Source organism: Mastigoproctus giganteus, chromosome 10 (assembly GCF_048544385.1).
Source record: "Mastigoproctus giganteus isolate SK-2022 chromosome 10, ASM4854438v1, whole genome shotgun sequence".
In the NCBI taxonomy this organism is placed as follows: Eukaryota; Metazoa; Arthropoda; class Arachnida; order Uropygi; family Thelyphonidae; genus Mastigoproctus; species Mastigoproctus giganteus.
This window is the reverse complement of record NC_143584.1, coordinates 205,306,044-205,326,555: the sequence shown is the minus strand read 5'-3', so window position 1 is coordinate 205,326,555 and position 20,512 is coordinate 205,306,044. Positions and strand designations below refer to the sequence as shown.

The following is a 20,512-nucleotide window of genomic DNA, read 5'->3' as shown; positions in this document are numbered from 1 at the left end:
TCCAGACCTGTATTGTGTAGGTGGATCCAGAAACTTTTTCTGGGGGGGGGGGGTGGCCAAGTTCTCATGTCATTTATGATAGTTTAGCCTGTCTGCTGTGTGTACAGGGTGTAATTACGGTACAGTAAATGCATTATTTTTTTTTTTTTTCCATATCAGGACACTCACAAGGATCAGGAAAAGTAAAACAAATTCAGAATCCTTTAAATTTAAATATTTTACTCACATTTTTAAATTCATAATCCCATCATAAAATGTGCTATATAATTCACTGCTATTTCACTTACAGGGTTTCAAAGTTCAGTCTCTGCTAAATTTTCAGCAGAAGATTTTTAGCACATCTTCTGCTGTGAAAGGAATGTTCCTGTTTATGTTCATTAGTGCTAAGCCATTGAACTAATGTTCTGTCACAGTGTTGAGAAGGTAAGTTTTAACACGACACAGCACCGAAAATGATCTTTCTGTCCTGTGACAGACAGAATCGATATGAGTTGCAGAAGGATCCTGATGTGGACACAAGGTGAGTTTTTAACATTAGCATTAGTTGAGGCATATATGATGCAAGAAAGCAAACTTATAGAGCATCAGCCAAAAAAAAAAAACCTTCCCATTTCACCCATCCGGTCACTACAAATGTTTGTCTAGTTCAGCCTTAAATTTATTTAAGCTATCAACCTCCGCAACAACAGATGGAAGTTTGTTCCAGCAATCAACTACCCACTGGCCAAAGGCAAATTTCTGCACATCTATCCTACAACTGTCTTTCCTCAATTTGAATCTATGCCCCTCAGGTTCTTAATCTCAGCAAGTGGAAGTATCTCATCAGCATTGAGCCTGCTCAAACCATTCAAGGCCTTGTACACCTTAATCAGATCACCTCGCAGGTGCCTAGTCTCCAGATGCTGCAACTTACAGAATTTAAGCCTCTCCTGGTAAGAGAACCCCTTTGTTCCTCTCACCAATCTTGTTGCATTTCTCTGTACTCATTCTAGCAACTCTACATCCTTCCTAAAATGAGGCCTCCAGACCTGTACGCAGTACTCAAGGTGTGCCCTGACCATTGCTTTATACAAAGGTATAATCACCTCCTTGTCTCTGCTAGCAAAATTCCTATATATCATTGATAAAACTCCATGACCTGCTCTGGCAGCCCGTCTGCACTACTCAGAGAACTTCATATCCAACTGCACAATTACCCCAGGTCTTTTTCATTCTCCACCTCCCTGAGGGTAGTACCACACAGTTGGTAAGTTTCTCTTGTGTTACTGCTATCCATATGCAGTACTTTGCATTTGTCAATATTAAACTTCAGTTGCCACTTCTCAGCCCATCTACCTAATTTTTCTAGATCCTGTTGCAGTAGCATACTGTCTTTACTATCATTAACAACCCTGCCAACCTTTGTATCATCTGCAAACTTGGACATTAAGCCTGATATACCTTCATCGATATCATTGATAAATACACAAAACAACAATGGGCTCTTTTTTAAGCTTCTGCTGGAGAGTCTGCTTTGTGGTTTTATTTTTTCCATAATTCTTCTACATCATCAGTACCTTGCATTTGTCAATGTTAAACTTCAACTGCCATTTCTCAGCCCATCTGCCTAATTTTTTCTAAATCTTGTTGCAGTAGCTTACCTTGATTCATTAACCATGCTGCCAACCTTTGTACCATCAAACTCATCAAGTACTTGGCTGCCCACATCAATGCTTGATGGTCTGGCAAAAATGGTATGAATAAATTTAATTATTAAATTTATTTAGTACTTTTGGTGTATACATTAATATACTCCCCACTACATATTTTGGTCCACATAATTAATTTACAGACAATAAAACAGGTGTGTAATTTTATGCATTGCCCAGATATTTTTAGCAGAGAATGTGTCCTTAAGCAATACATTACATTATACTTTCTGAGTATTACATGATTTCTTTCTATTACATCATAATACAGTTTACCATAGTTTATAAGCATCTCATTAGAATGATGTTAAATATCACATTACTATAAAATTATAAAACAAATATTTTATTACTTTAGGCAGAAAATAAGCAAACTTCCAAAGTTTCTATTTTTTATTACTATGCATAGTATTATAAGCATAATATAACCATAAGTGAAAAGGGTTAGATTTTATTATCATTAATACCTCATGTGAAGCCTTATTTAGTGGGAGATTTCAATCTGCCCCTTACTAATTGGAGTAACTGGGAGGTAAGCTAAGCTCACTATATAGAACAAAATTTTTAAATCACTAGATGACTTATCTGTGCCAGCATATTAGGAAGAAAAGGACAAGAATATTTTTTGCCTGTTTATTACCTGTAATTCTAAAATATATAACAAGGTTGGCAGTACAAAGAACTTTAGTGGTGAGTGAACATGAAGTGTTAGGTGGAAAATGACAAGTGAATTCCAAATGTTAAAGATAAGAGTAGGAGGTTTTAATTTCAGGAAAGAAGGCTATGACAGTCTAATATGCTACAAGCTTCTATCAGCTGAGAAGACAGTGTGAGAAGAAGAGCGAATATATGTGAATTGTGGAAAAACTTTAAAGCCATCATAACAGAAGCTACAAATGCATATATACTAATAAGAAAATATAATACAAGGCAGATGCTGAGGTGGATAAATAAGGAAGTGACTAGTTTAACAGAGCAAAAAAAGAGAGCATGCGACTCTCAAAATTAAACAAAGAAAAGTGATAAATTATGAAATGCCTTTGCAAATCAGAAGTTGAAAGTGAAATGGAATTAAAAAAGGATGAATACAGTATGTAACAAATTTTTGAAAAGCTCTGTTTGTCTGCATGGTAGGTTGGTTCCTTCAAAATTAAAGAAAAGGAATAAATCAAAAAGGGCTTTTACCAAATCAGAAGCCCAAAATAGAAAGAGGGAAAGAAAAAAAAAAAAGGAAGAATGTATTAGAATAAATTACACAGAAAATTTTCAAAAAAAAATAGGTTCTGTTTATCTGTATTTTTTTGGTTTCTTTATGAATCTGGATATGCTAATTCTGCATATGACTTCAGTTTTTGCATAGCATTAATGGTTGTTTTCCCAGAAAACAACCATTGATTCTATGCATTTATTAACAATGTTTACTTCTGTACAAAAGAGTTGTAAACTTTGCTACAATTAAAAAATAAACTAAAAAAAATTGCAAATTAACAAGTAGAAACTCCTCCTTAGGTTAATCAAAAAAATTTCCTTAAAAATGTACATTTGAATGTCTTTGTCTTTTGTGGTCAATATTATCATCCTGAACCAAGAACCAGATATAGTTGCCAATGACAGCTTCATCCCACCCCTTCCTTGGTGCCTCTTCTTTATTGACTAAGTCTTGGTGGAATATCTCCCCCATGCTCTTCACTAACATCGCTCTGATTTTATCTGAAAAAATCCAGTGAGTAATGGAGATTGAATGATTCTGCATCCCAACTGTAATTTTCAATAAACTTGTCAACTTGTTCTTTGTAATTTTCACTTTTAATTACCAAGAAGGCTACAAGGCAAAAGGACTGCCAGGCACTTCAATCAGTATCAGTCATTTTGTTTTTTGGTGAAGTCACCATCTGCTTAACTTGTGGACTAATAAAAATGACATTTTTCATTTTTGCTTCAATTCTGAATTAGAAAATTTTAGAAATAGACTGTATATGATTAAAGGTGCCACCTTGAGGACTTGATGGCTTAACGACTGTTCATCCAGTTCCAGCTTGATATGGGTAAAGTGGCAGAAGCAAAACTTTGTTTCTTGGAACTTTTTTTTTTTTGTTAGTTGTTGGCGCATCAGCCTCTGTGGTCATATTGAACCTCCCAAAGTTTTTGAATTTTGTACTCTGATCCAAGTCCGAAGCGGGATTCGAACCCGCGACCTCTGGGTTGCCAGGCAGGCAAGCACTTTACCCACCTGGCTACTCCGGTCGGCTTTCTTGGAACTAAGGGATTGTTTACAATGTTGTGTGCATGAGGTTGCAACTCGACTTTGGCAGCCCAATTTCTTCTGTAGTGCTGATCTACTACCTGGATATTCCAGAAGTAGAGAAAGCAAGGACACCTTAGTGAAACCACACTTGCACATCCAGAAGCCCCAAATCTTAAGGTTCCTATAGACATCCCCATTTATACTGACCATACTTGATCTTTAACACACACTTTACATTTCTATAATATGAATAGTGCACACAACAGGAATTGAGGGTGCATATTCTGATGGCAAAGTAACATACCTTTCAAACTTTTATCCGATCTCTCTTTGAAAAGATGCAACTCTTCTGGATTATAACTATTACCAATTTCTTTATGAAGACCTATGAAATCAATTTTTAAGGCGACATCAGATGCTCTGTATTGGATTTGGTTAGATCCACATCTCTCACTAATTTATCCAATTCTTGCTGATTTTGGAAATGTGATGCTTTACTTGGACAGGTTTCTGAAGTATACTCTCGATTAAACTATTCACCAAACTCATCATTCAGTTCCTAAGATACTTCTCTGGAAAGTGGATTTGGAATTGGCAGGTCTTCATCTCTATACCAATATAGAGGATGGTATGTTGAGATACACTACAGTTTTTTGATCTGCAGACTTTTTAAAATTTGATATATCCACTATACAAAAGTAACAGTTGTCATGATGACTTGTGGATTCTCTCCAAATTCAAGGTATAGCAACTAAGCACGCACAACTACCACAAAACTATTTCTCTAATGCAAAAGTGGCATGTATTCTGGAATTTAGCCACCACTACTTAGAGAATACAGAAAACTGTCTGTGAGCAATTTTTAAAAAGAATAAAATAAAGACAAACCCAAAAAAAAAAAAAAATAAGCATTGGATATTTTTTCATTTGTTTTAATATTTTGATTATTTATTGTGGATTTAGAGATTTTCACAGTGAAACATATTTTAGTATCTCACAGTTGCTCAGATAATGTTCAACACAGTCCTCTTCTTTCATCAGACAAAGCTGACAGTGGCATGGATGTTTCTTGACTAATCTTGAAGGACTCTGTAAGTTGGTGTCACAACCAACTATGCAGGTTATATTTTCTTCATAAATTTTGGAACAAACTGAGATTTTCTGGATCAGGTTTGAATCGCCCTCAAATGATTAACAATTACCTTTCCTCATATGATTAAAAATTATTTTTACAGTTTTTAAACAAACAATGATTCTTACTTCATGTTATTTTTGAAACAGCATGCAGAACACTTGAAAGTTTCATACATTTTTAGCACTTTTAGGAAATGATAGTCACATATATTAGATGGCCTACCAGAATTTATTTATAAGCAATTAAACTGATTTTAACCTACCTCAAGATCTTTCTTGGCAATTTTTTTTAAACAGTGCGGACACTCCATATTAACCTGGGGACATCTACTACTTATGTGTCCCTCAAGTGATTCACATTTCATTCCAGCATGACAATGTGGACAGAATACCATCAAACAATTACACTTGCTTTTATGTTCCTGCAGAAATCAGAAAATATTTATATAATTTAACTTTAACCCAAAGTATCAACTTGCATAGTTTGTCACAGCTTATAGACAGTTTATGACAATTACTTTCATAAATGTTTCATTACTTTATAATTCTTAAATCAGTATAGAGATTCCTGCTTCTGTCAATATTGAAAAATCTTGCAAAATAGTTACATATATATGAGGCCCATAATGCTAGTCCCAATATAAATCAATAAAAAATTCAGATTTGTTCTTAAACAGTGAATTTTAAATATTTTCTAATTTCCTATTTTCCAATGCAAAGTGATTCTAGTAGAGGAAATACAGTAGGTCCTCGTATAACACATGTTTACATTACACGAATTCGACCGTACACGATTTATAAATAGGGGAACGTTATCTTATATAACACGAACCGAATTCGCTTATGCACGATTCGCCTTTGTGTTTACAAGAAATGGCATTCGAACGCGGAATCACCCCAACTGAACGCAACACGATAGGAATAAAGAAGATTCTGAAAATGTATTTATGTGTTTTATATCAGTGAAGGGGAAACATTTCACCATAATAACGTAAAAACCAACACAATTCCAGCTATCGATATAATCGCAAATGCAATTAGATGGAGTTTACTACCAGTTTATAACAGATTCCACTAGCAGAAACAAAACTGGAAATTGTTTTTATTGTTTTATGGTAGTAACCCCCAGAGATGTGCTTTAGTAAAATGTGAGGTGTTAATAGTGTATCTCGGCCTTTACGGTGTTGTTTATTCAGTTGCTACACGCGCGCAGCTTTGTTTATGTGTATTAAGTGTGCCTCCTCGTTTTGTAATTGTGCTTTATTCCCTAAAAATGAGTAAAATACTTAAAAGGTGTGAAAAGGAAGCGTCCTGGCGAAGACACTGCAGATTCAGAGAGAAAAAAAAAAAGCAATATCGATAAACAGAGGCGGACTGGGTCAAAAATTCTTACCCGGGAAAATTTATAGTGGCCTCATACTACTGTTTATGGCCAAAATCACACCGGCTTCTGGGATTTCCTGGGTAAGACTTATGGCCAGTCCGCCTCTGTCGATAGAGAAAAAATATGAAATTGTGAAACGCTTTGAGCAAAATGAAAGACCATGCGATATTGCACGTGCTACAGACCTAAATGAGGCAATGCCAAGAATTACAAAGAATGCAGAGAAAATAAAAACAACTTCCATAGCAGGAACGACTCAAAGTGTAATTAAAATCCATTAGATTAAGACAAGAATTGGAAGAGATGGAATGGCGGCTGTCATCTGTTTGGATAGAAAATCAAACAAAAAACAAGTTTGCTTACGATAGAAGCAAAAACATTAGCAATATTTTATTACGTAATAGTCGTAATAAAATACGTAAGCATTTTATTACGACTATTTTATTTAATATAATAAATTTTAGTATTAAAAAATACTAAAAATACTTTATTATAATATAATAAATAATAAAAAATAAATATTTTTTATTATTTATTATATTATAATAAAAAAATATATATTATAATATTATTTTTTATTACGTATTTTAATCGTTATAAAATACATAAGTATTTTATAACGATTAAAATTACCCGATTATTTATTGTGTTTGGTAATGTTTTGGTTCCAAATGTGTGTTCAATCTTGGGTGGTCGGCACCTAACCCCACTTTTTCCATAGGGTCTGTTGTTTATATTGCACGAGGGTTTCTAGGAACACAACTATCGTGCTATACGAGGACAGACTGTAGTAAATTTCCTTTACTAGACTCACTTTGCATTAATCTTTATATACTGTATACTGAAGAAATATTGCTTTTAGAAACATATTCAAGCAGATATAAATGTTTTTCAGTAATTAACTTGAACATAAAATTCTTTTTTTTTTTTTTTTTTTTTTTGCTTTCTTCAAAAAGTCTAATGCTTTTTTGGATTAATTTAACAGTCATATCATACTGCTTTATTATTATTGTTTCCCTTTCTTTCATATTGATTTGCTTTAAAATAAATAATTTTTATGTGTGTGTTTGATGGAAGGCATAAAAAGAAAAAAAAAAAAAACCTTTGCCTTATTTGTGTGTACTTATAAAAAGAAGGATTTTGTCTACCATCACAAGGCCTTGATGAACAAAAAAAATAAATAATAAATAAATAAAGTCACAGCACTTCAATAGCCCCTAAACTCAGCCATACTGGGTTGAGAACTTGTGGCTCTCTGCTATAGTAAACTCAATCACAAAATATTTAGTAAGTTAAGAACTGAAGAAATAACGAAACCTTTAAACAAACCACAAGACAGACTACTGCAGAAAAGGGAAAAAAATAAAATAAACAAATAATAATAAAATAAACTTGTAATGTTGTTATTTGGTTTTTAGGAGCATTAGCAACTAAGGCCATATTGCTCCGGGAATATGCGGTAGTCATTCCCTGACCTTTCCGCATCCTCCGTATTTGGTGGTGACAGGCTCGAACCCCAGTCTAATCAAGAAGTGTGTGTTACGCACAGCTGCTCCTGCCCACCTGGCTACAGAGGTGCCCAAACTTGTAATAAAAGACTTCAAACCTAAATATTACCATTGGACTAACCTAACTAGAAAAATAATCTTAAAATTCTTTATCCAATTCATTGTTTTCAAGATTATCTGCAAAACCATAATGTTTTTCAGACTTATAAATCTCCAGTTGTAACCAGATAATAGCTGTTGTACTATATAATAAAATGGTCTCAGAATACACATTGTTAGAAATCACTTATTGCTAGAGAGAATTATTTATTACCAGAAATAAGTCTGAAATGTGTATATAAATAAATCTGCAGCCATTGTTAATCTACTGCAGGATGGAGGCCTCCTCACAAGTTGTGTTAAGTTGTTGTTTGGTTTTTAGGAGCATTAGCAACTAAGGCCATATTGCTCCGGGGATATGCGGTGGCCAATCCCTGGCCTTTCTGCATCCTCCGTATTTGATGGTCACGGGCTCGAACCCCGGTCTATTCAAGAAGTGTGCTACGCACTGTTGCTCCTGCCCACCTGGCTACAGAGGCACCCAGTTGTCTTAAGGGAATGGGCCATCATAATCTGCCATGCTGGTCCAGTCCAGGTTGGCAGATCAACCATATTTAGCAGTCAGCTGCTTGAACCCTAGTCTACTCAAAGAGCATGTGCTAATGCACTCCCACTCTTGGCTACAGAGGCCAAAATGTATATATAACAGGTAAAATATGCAATAAATTTATCCCTTCATGACCAAAAGGCTAAGGACATCATAATCATTTGTGATAATAAAAACCATACAAGGAACCTGAAACACCACTTAAATTTACTAACCTACATTTCTATTGGTTGCAAAATTATTTTGGAATATTAATATTTTTGAATACACAAAAATATGGCATTATATATTAGTATATATGTTTATTCTCAAGTATATAATTGCATTTCTGAATCGACAAACAGCCATGAAAAAAAGTTGCAATCAGCACTTTGTTTATGAACGTGCAGTGGAAGCAATTATGTAACATCCCAATTTTGTTCTTGAACTCATTGTTAACTGAGTGCTATTCTATGGCTTCTATTAACAATGAGGTTGCTAATAAACTTCTCTTGTCATACGGATATCCTAAAGTATAAAAATAAATTTTAAATTGTTATTTTTGCACACTGAATAAATTAAAAGAACTGCACCTTACTTGATAAAAACCAAAGCAAAAACAATCCCGCAATTTTAATTATACTTATAGAGCTAATAGGTATATTTGATATTTTTCCTATAAAGGATGTGAATAATTCATTAATTAATTTGAACAGTTAAATTATTTCAAAGGGATAATATTATTTAAAATCTTACTTTAATTTCCTTCTTCTTGAACTGCTGTTCACAATTAGGGCACTCCTCAAGATCTTCATCCTGTACTTGTTTATTCATTTTGAATAGCACTTCTAGCATCACAATGTGGACAACTGAACACAGAAAAGATTAAAAATAAAATTATGAATGTAAGGCAGAAATAAAGCAGAAGTTATATACTCATTTTATATTTACATTGTGGTCAAAGTTACAACAGCAAATGAATGAAATGGCAAATGTAAGAAAGAAAAAGCTCTATTCTAAACTTATTTTAAGTATTCTGTTATTCTGTGTGATAAATATATACTATGATGATGTGGCATAATGGAGTTGCCACTTATCACTAATGTGAAACTATATGGGTTCAATTTATATAATGACTGGAAGAACTTAGAAAAGTTTTTTCACCCAAGACCAAAAAAGAATACATGTATTTATATGCGCAATTATTGGTATAATGCACATGATTGCCACCCATCTAACCAGCAGAAGATTTAAATGGCTCTCAGAGTAGGCTGACCCCATTCTTTTTTTTCAGTCACATAGCGCCCTGAGGAGCTGTTGTGGCCACCAACAAATTCCTCCAACTGCATTGATCGTGTGCTATACGAGCAGCATTGCAAAGTATCATGCCCAGAAGTTCACTGATCCCATCCTTCCACCTAGTTGCAGGTTTTCCTCTGCACCTCTTCCCCTCGGTTTTTCCTTCCATTATATTCTTTAACAGAAAGTTTTCCCTTCTTACTATATGAAAGAATTTTTTACTTCTTACTATATGAAAGAATAAGAAGAATTTTAGGCCTACCAATTTTATTCAATACCCACTCATTTGTTCTTTGGTCCAAGTAAGAAATACACAGTACTATGAGGTATTTTTTTTTTTCAATAAAACAATTTTTTCAATATCAGTTGGAGGATCATTACACAGGTAAATGACACAAGGGAAAGCATTCATTCTGAGTTCAAGCAGAGCACATGTTTTCTCTTATTATAAAATGCTAGTTTGCACTTACCTGTCTCCTTTGCTCTCTACGCGTGCTATCACTAATAAAATAGGCTGCCACCAATCAACAGTATCCGGGTTGAAATTAAATTAAGTCACTGCGGGACAAGTAAATACGTGGGCTGTGTTAGGGTAGCTAAGAATAGAAACAGGTGCATGTATACTTGTGTGTACACTAATGCTAGGAGGTCGGTAAATAAATTTGATGAATTTGAGGTGTTGGACAAAGCTTCAAAGGCAGATGTTGTTGGAATAACAGAGACGTGGTGTCACACAGATATAAAGAATACAGAATATGGGGAGTACAATGCGTACAGGAAGGATAGACAGGGAGGATGGGTTATGCTATTGGTTAAGAAATGCATAAAATCCAAGGAAGTACAGCAAGTCGACATGGCTGGACAATGCAGTGTCGAGTCAGTTTGGTGTGATGTAAGCACTGGAAAAGCAAAATTGAGAGTAGGAGTGTGTTATAGGCCTAATTACTGATGAGTATGATAAAAAACTGTACAGAGAAAGAGTGGGTCAGTAAATCAGAATGTCTTATAATGGGGGATTTTAATTTCCCAGATATTGATTGGAATTTGTGAGTTGGTCACTCACACACTAGGAAGGCTTTTGTGGATTTATTGGATGGTTGTTTTCTACAGCAGCATGTTCGGGAGGCAACTAGAGGAAGTAATACTCTTGATCTAATTATCAGTAGATTCTTCATGCATTAAGCATCTGCAGATAAAGGAACCACTAGGTGGCAGTGATCACAGTGTGCTGAAGTTGGATTTACTCAAAGAGATAACTATCATCAGGGGTAAAGAGAAGGGTTTTTGCTTTTGTAAAGGCGACTACGATGGTCTAAGACAGTATTTAAATTCTATACAGTGGGACCAACTGATGATGTTACCAACAGCAAATTCAAAATGGGAAGCATTCAAAGAATTAATCTTGGAAGCTACTAGGCTTTTCATACCAACTAAGAAATATTGTTCAAAATTTAGGCCTAAATGGATGTCAGATGAACTAATTAGACATGTGGCAGAAAAGAAAAATGCATGGGATACATATAAATTAACAGGTGACATGGAAGCTTATGATAGATATAAGCTGGTCCGTAACCAAGTTGCAAAGGAGGTTAAGCAGGAAAAGGCAGATTACGAGAAATCTTTGGCAAAAGGATGCAAAGAAAAGAGTTCTTTACTTATGTAAATTCTAGAAGGAAGGGGATGAATCAGATTGGTCCACTTGATATCGATGGTTCAACTGTTGATTATCCGGCTCAGGTAGCTAACAAACTAAATGAATATTTTGCATCTACATTCACAAATGAGGAGTTATTCAGGGAGGGGAATGCCAGAGGTGAATTAAACTCTGGTAGTAAGCTAGATAATCTTGAAATAACTGAGTAAAGTGGAGGAGGAATTGTTGAAGATAAACATAAGAAAGGCACCTGGGGTGGATGGAATCTATCCAGTTATATTAAAGGAGGCAGCAAAGGAAGTAAACAAACCCTTAGCCATAATTATGAGAGCTTCTTTGGACTCAGGGGAGGTACCCATGGCCTGGAGATATGCAAATGTGACCCCAAACAAAGGAGGATCAAAGGGAGACAGGTAAAATTACAGACCTGTTAGTTTAACTTCTGTTCCAGGGAAATTAATGGAGGCACTGGTTAAAGAAGCACTGCATGATCATCTACACAAGACTTCAGTTATAGCTTGGACATAGCATGGGAAAGCTGTGTCTGAGCTTTCCCATGCTTTCTTAAGGGGAAGTCTTGTCTGACCAATTTGATTGTATACTATGATGTGGTTACAAAGGAACTGGATGCAAAGAATAATTTTAATATCATTTGGTTCTTGTTGTTGTTGTTATTTGGTTTTTAGGAGCATTAGCAACTAAGACCATATTGCTCTGGGGATATGCGGTGGTCATTCCCTGACCTTTTCACATCCTCCGTATTTGGTGGTCACAGGCTTGAACCCCGGTCTAATCAAGAAGCGTGTGCTACGCACTGCTGCTCCTGCCCACCTGGCTACGGAGGCACCCATTTGGTTCTTAGAAAGGCTTTTGATACTGTTCAAATGGAAGACTACCGTACAAATTGGAGCAGTGTGGCATTGGAGGCAAATTGCTGCTATAGATAAAGGGATGGTTGAGTGGGACAAGACAGAGAATGGTAATCAATGGACACTGCTCTTTGTGGACTAATGTTATTAGTGGATTCCCCCAGGGTTCAGAGTTGGGTTCATCGTTGTTTTCTGTATTTATTAATGATATTGATGATGGTATATCAGGCTTAATGTCCAAGTTTGCAACTAGAAAAGTTGAGCAGGTGGGCTGAGAGGTGGCAACTGAAGTGTAACACTGGCAAATGTAAAGTACTGCATATGGGAAGCAGTAACCCCAGAGTAATGTATCAACTGTGTGGTACTACATTGACAGTGGTAGAGAGTGAAAAGGACCTGGAGGTAATTGTGCAGGCAGATATGAAGTTTTCTGAGCAGTGCAGACAGTCTGCAAGAGTAGCTCAGGATGTCTTGTCAATGATATACAGGAATTTTTCTAGTAGGGATAAGGAGGTGATTATCCCCTTATATAAGGAATGGTCAGGCCACACGTTGAGCACTGTATACAGGTCTGAAGGCCTCATTTTAAGTGCAGAAGTTCGCCTTTAGCTAGCAGGTGGTTGATTGCTGGAACAAACTTCCATCTGTCGCAGAAGTTGATAGCTTAAATAGATTCAAGGTAGAACTAGACAAACATTTGGAGCAAGTGGATGGGTGAAATGAGAAGGGTGTGTTTGTTTGTTTTTGGCTGATGCTATATAAGCTTGCTTTCTTGCATCACTTGCCTGTGCTAATGCTAAAGCATGAAACCGGTGATGTGAAGAGAAGACCTGGATCAGGCCATAAGGGAGTGACTATGCCTTCCCAAGATCAATATTTGAAACAGCTATGCCTTCGTAATTGCCATGCTAGTGCTTCTGATCTAAAACTGGACATTGACATGGGCTCTGGTGTTGAAACAAGTGCATGAACTATCCAAATACGGCTTTCGGAATGCGGTTTGCATGCCTATAGGCCAAAGAAGAAGCCTTTGTTGACCCAACAAATGAGGAAGAAGCGACTTGCTTGGGTTAAAACGCACATTTCATGAGTAAAATAGCAATGGGACACCATCTTTTCTGACGAATTGAAATTCAACCTGCATGGCTGGGATGGGAAGCGATATGTCAGAAGACGAAAATCAGAAGCATATACCATCCTGACTGCATAACACCAACTGTAAAGTTCCCTGCTGGTCAGATGATGTAAAACAAGCAAAAGGGTGGGACAAATTAAGTTTATTAACGGTACGGTGAATGCAGAAACCTACACTGCTATCTTGGAGGAGTACCCGAAACCCATTATTAGGGATCACCACACAGATGTCCAAAACTGCATTTTTCAACAGGACTCAGCACCTTGCCACACAAAAAAATTGGTAAGTTTTATGCTATTTAAATTTAATGATGGGTTTGTCTTCTTGTCTCACAAGGCTTAAAACATACTTACACAGATTTTCCCTCGTTTTTCTCCCTTAAGTTGCAGTCATACCTCAAAAATTCTGGCATTACAGTGTTGGACGCCGACCGGGCTAGCCGAGTGGGTAAAGTACCTGCCCGGCAACCCAAAGGTCGCAGGTTCGATTCCCGCCTGGGGCTTGGATCAAAGTACTGCAAAAACCTTGGGAGGTGCAATATGGCCACAGAAGCCGATGCGCCAACAACTACCAAATCAAAAAAAAAAAAAAAAAAAACAGTGTTGGACTGGCCCGGCAACAGTCCACATTTGAACCATATTGAAAATTGCTGGTACATAATGTCGTAAAAATTAATCAGAAGAAGCCAACAAGCAAGATTCAGCTGCAGAAGAGCATTGTAAGGGTGTGGTACCATGAAATTGGGCAACCGTATATCCAAAAGTTGATTAACTCTATGCCAGATCGTTACAAGGCTGCAATTGGTCAAGGTTTAGGCCTAAATGGTTATCAAATGAACTAATGAGACTCGTGACAGAGAAGAAAAATGCATGGGATGCATATAAATTATCAAGCAACTCAGAAGCCTATGGCAGATATAAACTAGTCTGTAAACAGGTCACAAAGGAGGTCAGGCAGGCGAAGGCAGATTATGAGAAATCTTTGGCAAAAGGTGCTAACAAAAACAGCAAGGATTCCTTTACTTATATAAAATCTAAAAGGAAGGGGGTTGAACCTAAAATCTAAAAGGAAGGGGGTTGAAACAAATAATAATAAAATAAACTTGTAATGTTGTTATTTGGTTTTTAGGAGCATTAGCAACTAAGGCCATATTGCTCCGGGAATATGCGGTAGTCATTCCCTGACCTTTCCGATGGTTTGATATCGATGGTTTGACTACTGATGATCCTGCTCAGATAGCAAACAAACTGAATGAGTATTTTGCATCTACATTCACACATGAGGAGTTATTAAGGTTTGAAAATGGCAGAAGGTTATCAAATTGTAGCAGGGTGCTTAATGATTTTGTAATAACTGAGAGCAAAGTGGAGAAGTAATTGTTGAAGTTAAACATAAGAAAGGCACCTGGGGTGGATGGGATCTATCCAGTTATATTAAAGGAGGCGGCAAAGCAACTAAGCAAACCCTTAGCCATAATTATAAGAGCATCCTCGAACTCAGGGGAGGTCCCCACGGACTGGAGATGTGCAAATGTATCCCCAATTCACAAAGGGGGATCGAAGGGTGAACGAGTAATTACAGACCAGTTAGTTTAACTTCTGTTCTGGGTAAAATAATATAGTCACTGGTTAAAGATGCATTGCAGGATCATCTAGAAAAGACTGCAGCAATAATTCAAACACAGCATGGGTCTGTTAAGGGAAAGTCTTGTCTGACAAATTTGATAGGATATTATGACGTGGTTACAAAGGAACTGGATGCAAAAAATAATTTTGATACCATATATTTGAATTTCAGGAAAATTTTTGACACTGTTGCGCATGGAAGGCTATTGTACAAATTGGAGCAGAATGGTATTAAGGGTAAGTTGCTACAATGGATAAAAGGATGGTTGAGTGGGAGAAGACAGAGGGTGGTAATCAATGGGTGTTGCTCTACGTGGACTAATGTTATTAGTGAAGTCCCACAGGGTTCGGTGTTGGGTCCTCTGTTGTTTTGTATATTTATCAATGATATTGATGAAGGTATATCAGGCTTAGTGTCGAAGTTTGCAGATGATACAAAGGTTGGCAGGGTTGTTAATGACAGTAATGGCAGTGTGCTACTGCAACAGGATCTAGATAATTTGGGCAGATAAGCTAAGAAGTGGCAACTGAAGTTTAACCTTGACAAATGCAAAGTACTGCATATGGGTAGAAGTAACCCCAGAGAAACATACCAACTGTGTGGTACTACACTTAAGGTGGTAGAAAATGAAAAAGACCTGGGAGTAATTGTGCAGTCAGATATGAAGTTTTCTGAGCAATGCAGAAAGGCTGCCAGGGCAGGTCATGGGGTGTTGTCAATGATATATAGGAATTTTGCTAGCAGGGAAAAGGAGGTGATTGTCCCTCTGTATAAGGCAATGGTCAGGCCATGCCTTGAGTACTGCATACAGGTCTGGAGGCCTCATTTTAGGAAGGATGTAGATTTGCTTGAGCATGTACAGAGAAGAGCAATAAGATTGGTGAGGGGAATGAAGGGATCCTCTTACCAAGAGAGGCTTAAGTTCTGCAAATTGCAGTGGCTGGAGACTAGGAACCTGCGTGGTGATCTGATTGAGGTGTATAAGGCCTTGAATGGGTTGAGCACGCTGAATTCTGATGGGATCCTTTCACTTGTTCAGATTACGAACCTCAGGGGGCATAAATTCAAATTAAGAAAAGACTGATGTAGAATAGATGTGTGGAAATTTGACTTTAGCCAGCGGCTGGTTAATTGCTGGAATAAACTTCCATCTGTCGTTGTGGAAGTTGACAGGTTAAATAAATTTAAGGAGGAACTGGACAGGCATTTGGAGAGAATGGTGTGTTTTTTTTGGCTGATACTGCATAAGCTCATACACTTGCATCACATGCCACTACTACCATTGCAGCTCGAGGATAAACAGCAAAATATTGAGGACTCCATTTTGTTGATTTACAGTACATAATACTATTACGTTAACTTCTCATTTCAGTTTGTACATTTAAATGCAATAAAATTTATGTTTGTTTGTCATGATTGCCATTTGCATGATTTCCCCATATTTCCATTAATTATGCATTTTACCCTTTGGGAAGATATTTATGGCAATTAGGTATATCAGGTGGAGTCTTTTTATTGGATTTCATTCACAGAAATATATATCCCATCTAACAAATGCATTTCAAACATTTCTGCAACCCACAATACAGCGCAAAACACATTATTTGCAAAAGGCACAAGTGATGCAGTTTTTCTGTCCGCCACTGTATTACTCAAACAATACATTTTAACAATGCAGCCTGTTGATAGAATTGAAATAATGCAATGCTGTTTTTGGGAGTTTTAGATATATACATTGAAATATTGTGATTATACTGCCTCAGTTCATATGATATGCCAGTTGCTGTCTTTTATCATGTATTACACCAGTGCCAGAGGTGTAATCAACTCTAGCAGTAAGCTAGAGAATCTTGTAATAACTAAGAGTAAAGTGAAGGAGAAATTGTTGAAGATAAACACAAGAAAGGCACCCGGGGTGGATGGGATCTATCCAGTTATATTAAAAGAGGCAGCAGAGGAAGTAAGCAAACCTTAGCCATAATTATGAGAGCTTCCTTGGACTCAGGGGAGGTACCCACAGACTGGAGATGTGCAAATGTGACCCCAATTCACAAAGGAGGATCAAAGGCTGACACAAGTAATTATAGACCTCTGAGTTTAACTTCTGTTCCAGGAAAATTAATGGAGGAATTGGTTAAAGAAGCACTGCAGGATCATTTAGACAAGACTTCAGTTATAGCTCGGACACAGCATGGTTTTGTTAAGGGGAAGTCTTGCCTGACCAATTTGATTGGATACTATGATGCAGTCACAAAAGAACTGGATGCAGGGAATAACTTTGATATTATATACTTGGATCTTAGAAAGGCTTTTGATACTGTTGCATATGGAAGACTGCTGCACAAATTGGAGCAGTGTGACATTGGAGGCAAATTGCTGCTATGGATAAAGGGGTGGTTGAGGGGGAGAAGACAGAGAGTGATAATCAATGGACACTGCTCGTCGTGGACTAATGTTATTAGTGGAGTCCCTCAGGGCTCAGTGTTGGGTCCATTATTGTTTTCTGTATTTATAAATGATATTGATGATGGTATATCAAGCTTAATGTCCAAGTTTGCAGACGATACAAAGGTAGGCAGGGTTGTCAAGGACACTACTGACACTATGCTGCTCAACAGGATCTGGACAGGTTGAGCAGATGGGCTGAGAGGTGGCAAATGAAGTTTAACATTGACAAATGTAAAGTACTACACATGGGAAACAGCAACCCCAGAGCAACGTATCAACTCTGTGGTACTACACTGACAGTGGTAGAGAATGAAACGGACCTGGGGGTGGTTGTGCAGGCAGATATGAAGTTCTCTGAGCAGTGCAGACGGGCTGCAAGAGTAGCTCATGGTGTATTGTCAATGATATATAGGAATGTTTCTAGCAGGGATAAGGAGGTGATTATTCCCTTGTATAAGGCAATGGTCAGGCCACACCTAGAGTACTGTATACAGGTCTGGAGGCCTCATTTCAAGAAGGATGTAGAGCTGCTGGAACGAGTACAGAGAAGGGCAACAAGATTAGTGAATGGAACAAAGGGGTGCTCTTACGAAGAAAGGCTTAAGTTTTGCAAATTACAGTGTCTGGAGACTAGGCACCAGCGAGGTGATCTGATAGAGGTGTATAAAGCCTTGAATGGTTTGAGCATGCTCCATGCTGATGGGATTCTTCCTCTCGCTCAGAATAATCACCTGAGAGGGCATAAATTCAAATTGAGGAAAGACAGATGTAGGATAGATGTGCAGAAATTTGCCTTTAGCCAGCGGGTGGTTGGTTGGTTGGTGGAACAGACTTCCATCCCTGGTCGTGGAAGTTGATAGCCTATACAAGTTTCAGGCTCAGCTGGACAGGTATTTCGAACGAACAGAGTGGTGAAGTGGAAGTGGTTTTTTTTTTTTTTTTTTTGGCTGATGCTGCATAAGCTTGCTTTCTTGCATCAAATGCCCCTACTAATGCTAATGCTAACAAGCATATACTCACAAGGCAATTTGCATACTGTGTTCAGTGAAAACCCCTACTCAAAATCCTACAGTTTTGAGTGCAGAGGCCTCCAAGAATTCCTGCAGTCTGACAGTATTCAAACCAAGGCTACTCCAAACCTAGGTGTTGATGAGCTCATCATCCCAATGCAATACATGAGCAATTTAACCTTGGGGGCTCACTTCTTTTAAGTATGGGCTTGGCACACCCAGAGTCCTGAGCTGGATATCAACATTCTTCTCTTTCTTGGTGATTTCCTTCAACTTCTGACTCTCTCTCTCTCTCTGGGAAACTCAGAAATTTTTTCTGGCTGGTGTAGCAAAAGCTTTAGACTTCCTTGCACCATATGGCTAATAATAATAATAATAATTTTCACCTATCTTGAGGTGGCGAAAACCATGTTTGGCAACCAGAGAAGCTCCAGCCTCTCTCCTGTCTCAACTTCTCATGCTGTGACAGAAAAAATGGGAGAGAGGCTGGATTTGGAGGGGGGATATAAAGGAATGCAAGGTCTTTCAGCTCTTTCTTTCAGACCTAACTCTTAAATCTTTCAGATTTTGCATTCCTTTATATCTAAAATGGTTTCTATAGATCCCAGAAGCTTCTGAAGTTGTGAAGGAGACCCCCAAAAGCTACCACTGTTGATGTTAAGCATTCAATGGAAAACAATGGAAACAGATCAAAATACCAGGGAACCCACCAGATTGGTAACTGCAGAAGGGTATCAGTCTTTTGTCTGTTGTAGTAACAGGCATGATGCCTGGTATAAAGTCTAGAAAAAACCAGCAAGCAAGACCCTAGGCTCACATTCCTGTCACTCTACCTACTGGGATATCAGAAATGTTCCATAATAAGAGAATAGTGGAATTGTAGTACCATGATGAATTTGGGAAAACTGGCTGTATAAAAGATTTTTTATTGTAAACAGCAACAACCAGAATCAATTTTTGATATTTTCAACCAGGTACAACTTGTCTGCACTGAAGGATTTATACTGTTCTGATAAATATTCAGTTCTGAATGACATAATCATATATTTACATAGTTAACCTGAAAAAACAAATCTGTTTGCTGCTGCAAAAAAGCATAACAGAATTACTGTATCAATAATATACATTAATTTGTGTTACTTGTTTCAATACTTGCAAAAGTTAAATTACAATTACAATTTGTTCCTGTTATTTGCATACATAAAATTATTTTGTGTTTCTAAAATTTATTACATTTTTAACAAAACATGCAATAAAATTTAGAAAGTTTCAGTTAACTAGCTGGGTGATACTATAGCGTACATGCAAAGTTTTGTTATACTGCATCTAGACATAATTTTGTAATATAATCATATATTTTAATGATCACAAATTATTACTGACTTTAAAGAATGATTCCTAACTCTTAAATGTACCAGTGGTGCTAAAATCAATACGGACAAAGTTACAATTAACTGATAGTGCTGTCAATTTATGTAACCTCTAACTGCAGGGAAGCATGGATCATAACTTAAGTAGATGCTATTAATTGTGATATACCCATTTTTTCAGATTGCATCTACTGATATATTACTTTATAGGCATGTTCTCACATGCACGCACGCTAAGCACCTATTGTCTTAGCAAAGTAAAGAGGGACTCCCAGTAGATGGAGTTTCATGAACTTTTGTATTTGAGCTTGTTAAAAATATTTGTAAAGCCAAAACAAATATCATTAAAATTGGACAAATAGAAATCCAGCAAATATATATTTTTTTTCTAATAAAGATCACAGGTTAAATGTAGTTTTAATGCAGCAGTTAGCTTTAGATAGTCTGTGCATGTTTTGCATGTATTGTTATGTAAAACTCATGAAAGTGATGTTGCTTGGGAAGAGATACATATATA

The 20,512-nt window shown here is 36.9% G+C and overlaps 1 protein-coding gene across 2 annotated transcripts in view; it reads right to left on the bottom strand.

Annotated features, from left to right (window-relative positions):
- Nucleotides 1-20,512, bottom strand: part of LOC150079802 (uncharacterized) — a 215,908-nt gene that overhangs the window by 172,613 nt on the left and 22,783 nt on the right. For both annotated transcript variants that reach the window (XM_090382543.1, XM_090382544.1), the window contains exons 3-4: nucleotides 9,341-9,453; nucleotides 5,331-5,489 (exon numbers count right to left, since the gene is read on the bottom strand). In XM_090382543.1, coding sequence (XP_090238669.1) covers nucleotides 5,331-5,489; nucleotides 9,341-9,439 — 258 coding nt within the window. In that variant the 5' untranslated portion in view covers nucleotides 9,440-9,453. The remainder of the gene's footprint in view (nucleotides 1-5,330; nucleotides 5,490-9,340; nucleotides 9,454-20,512) is intronic.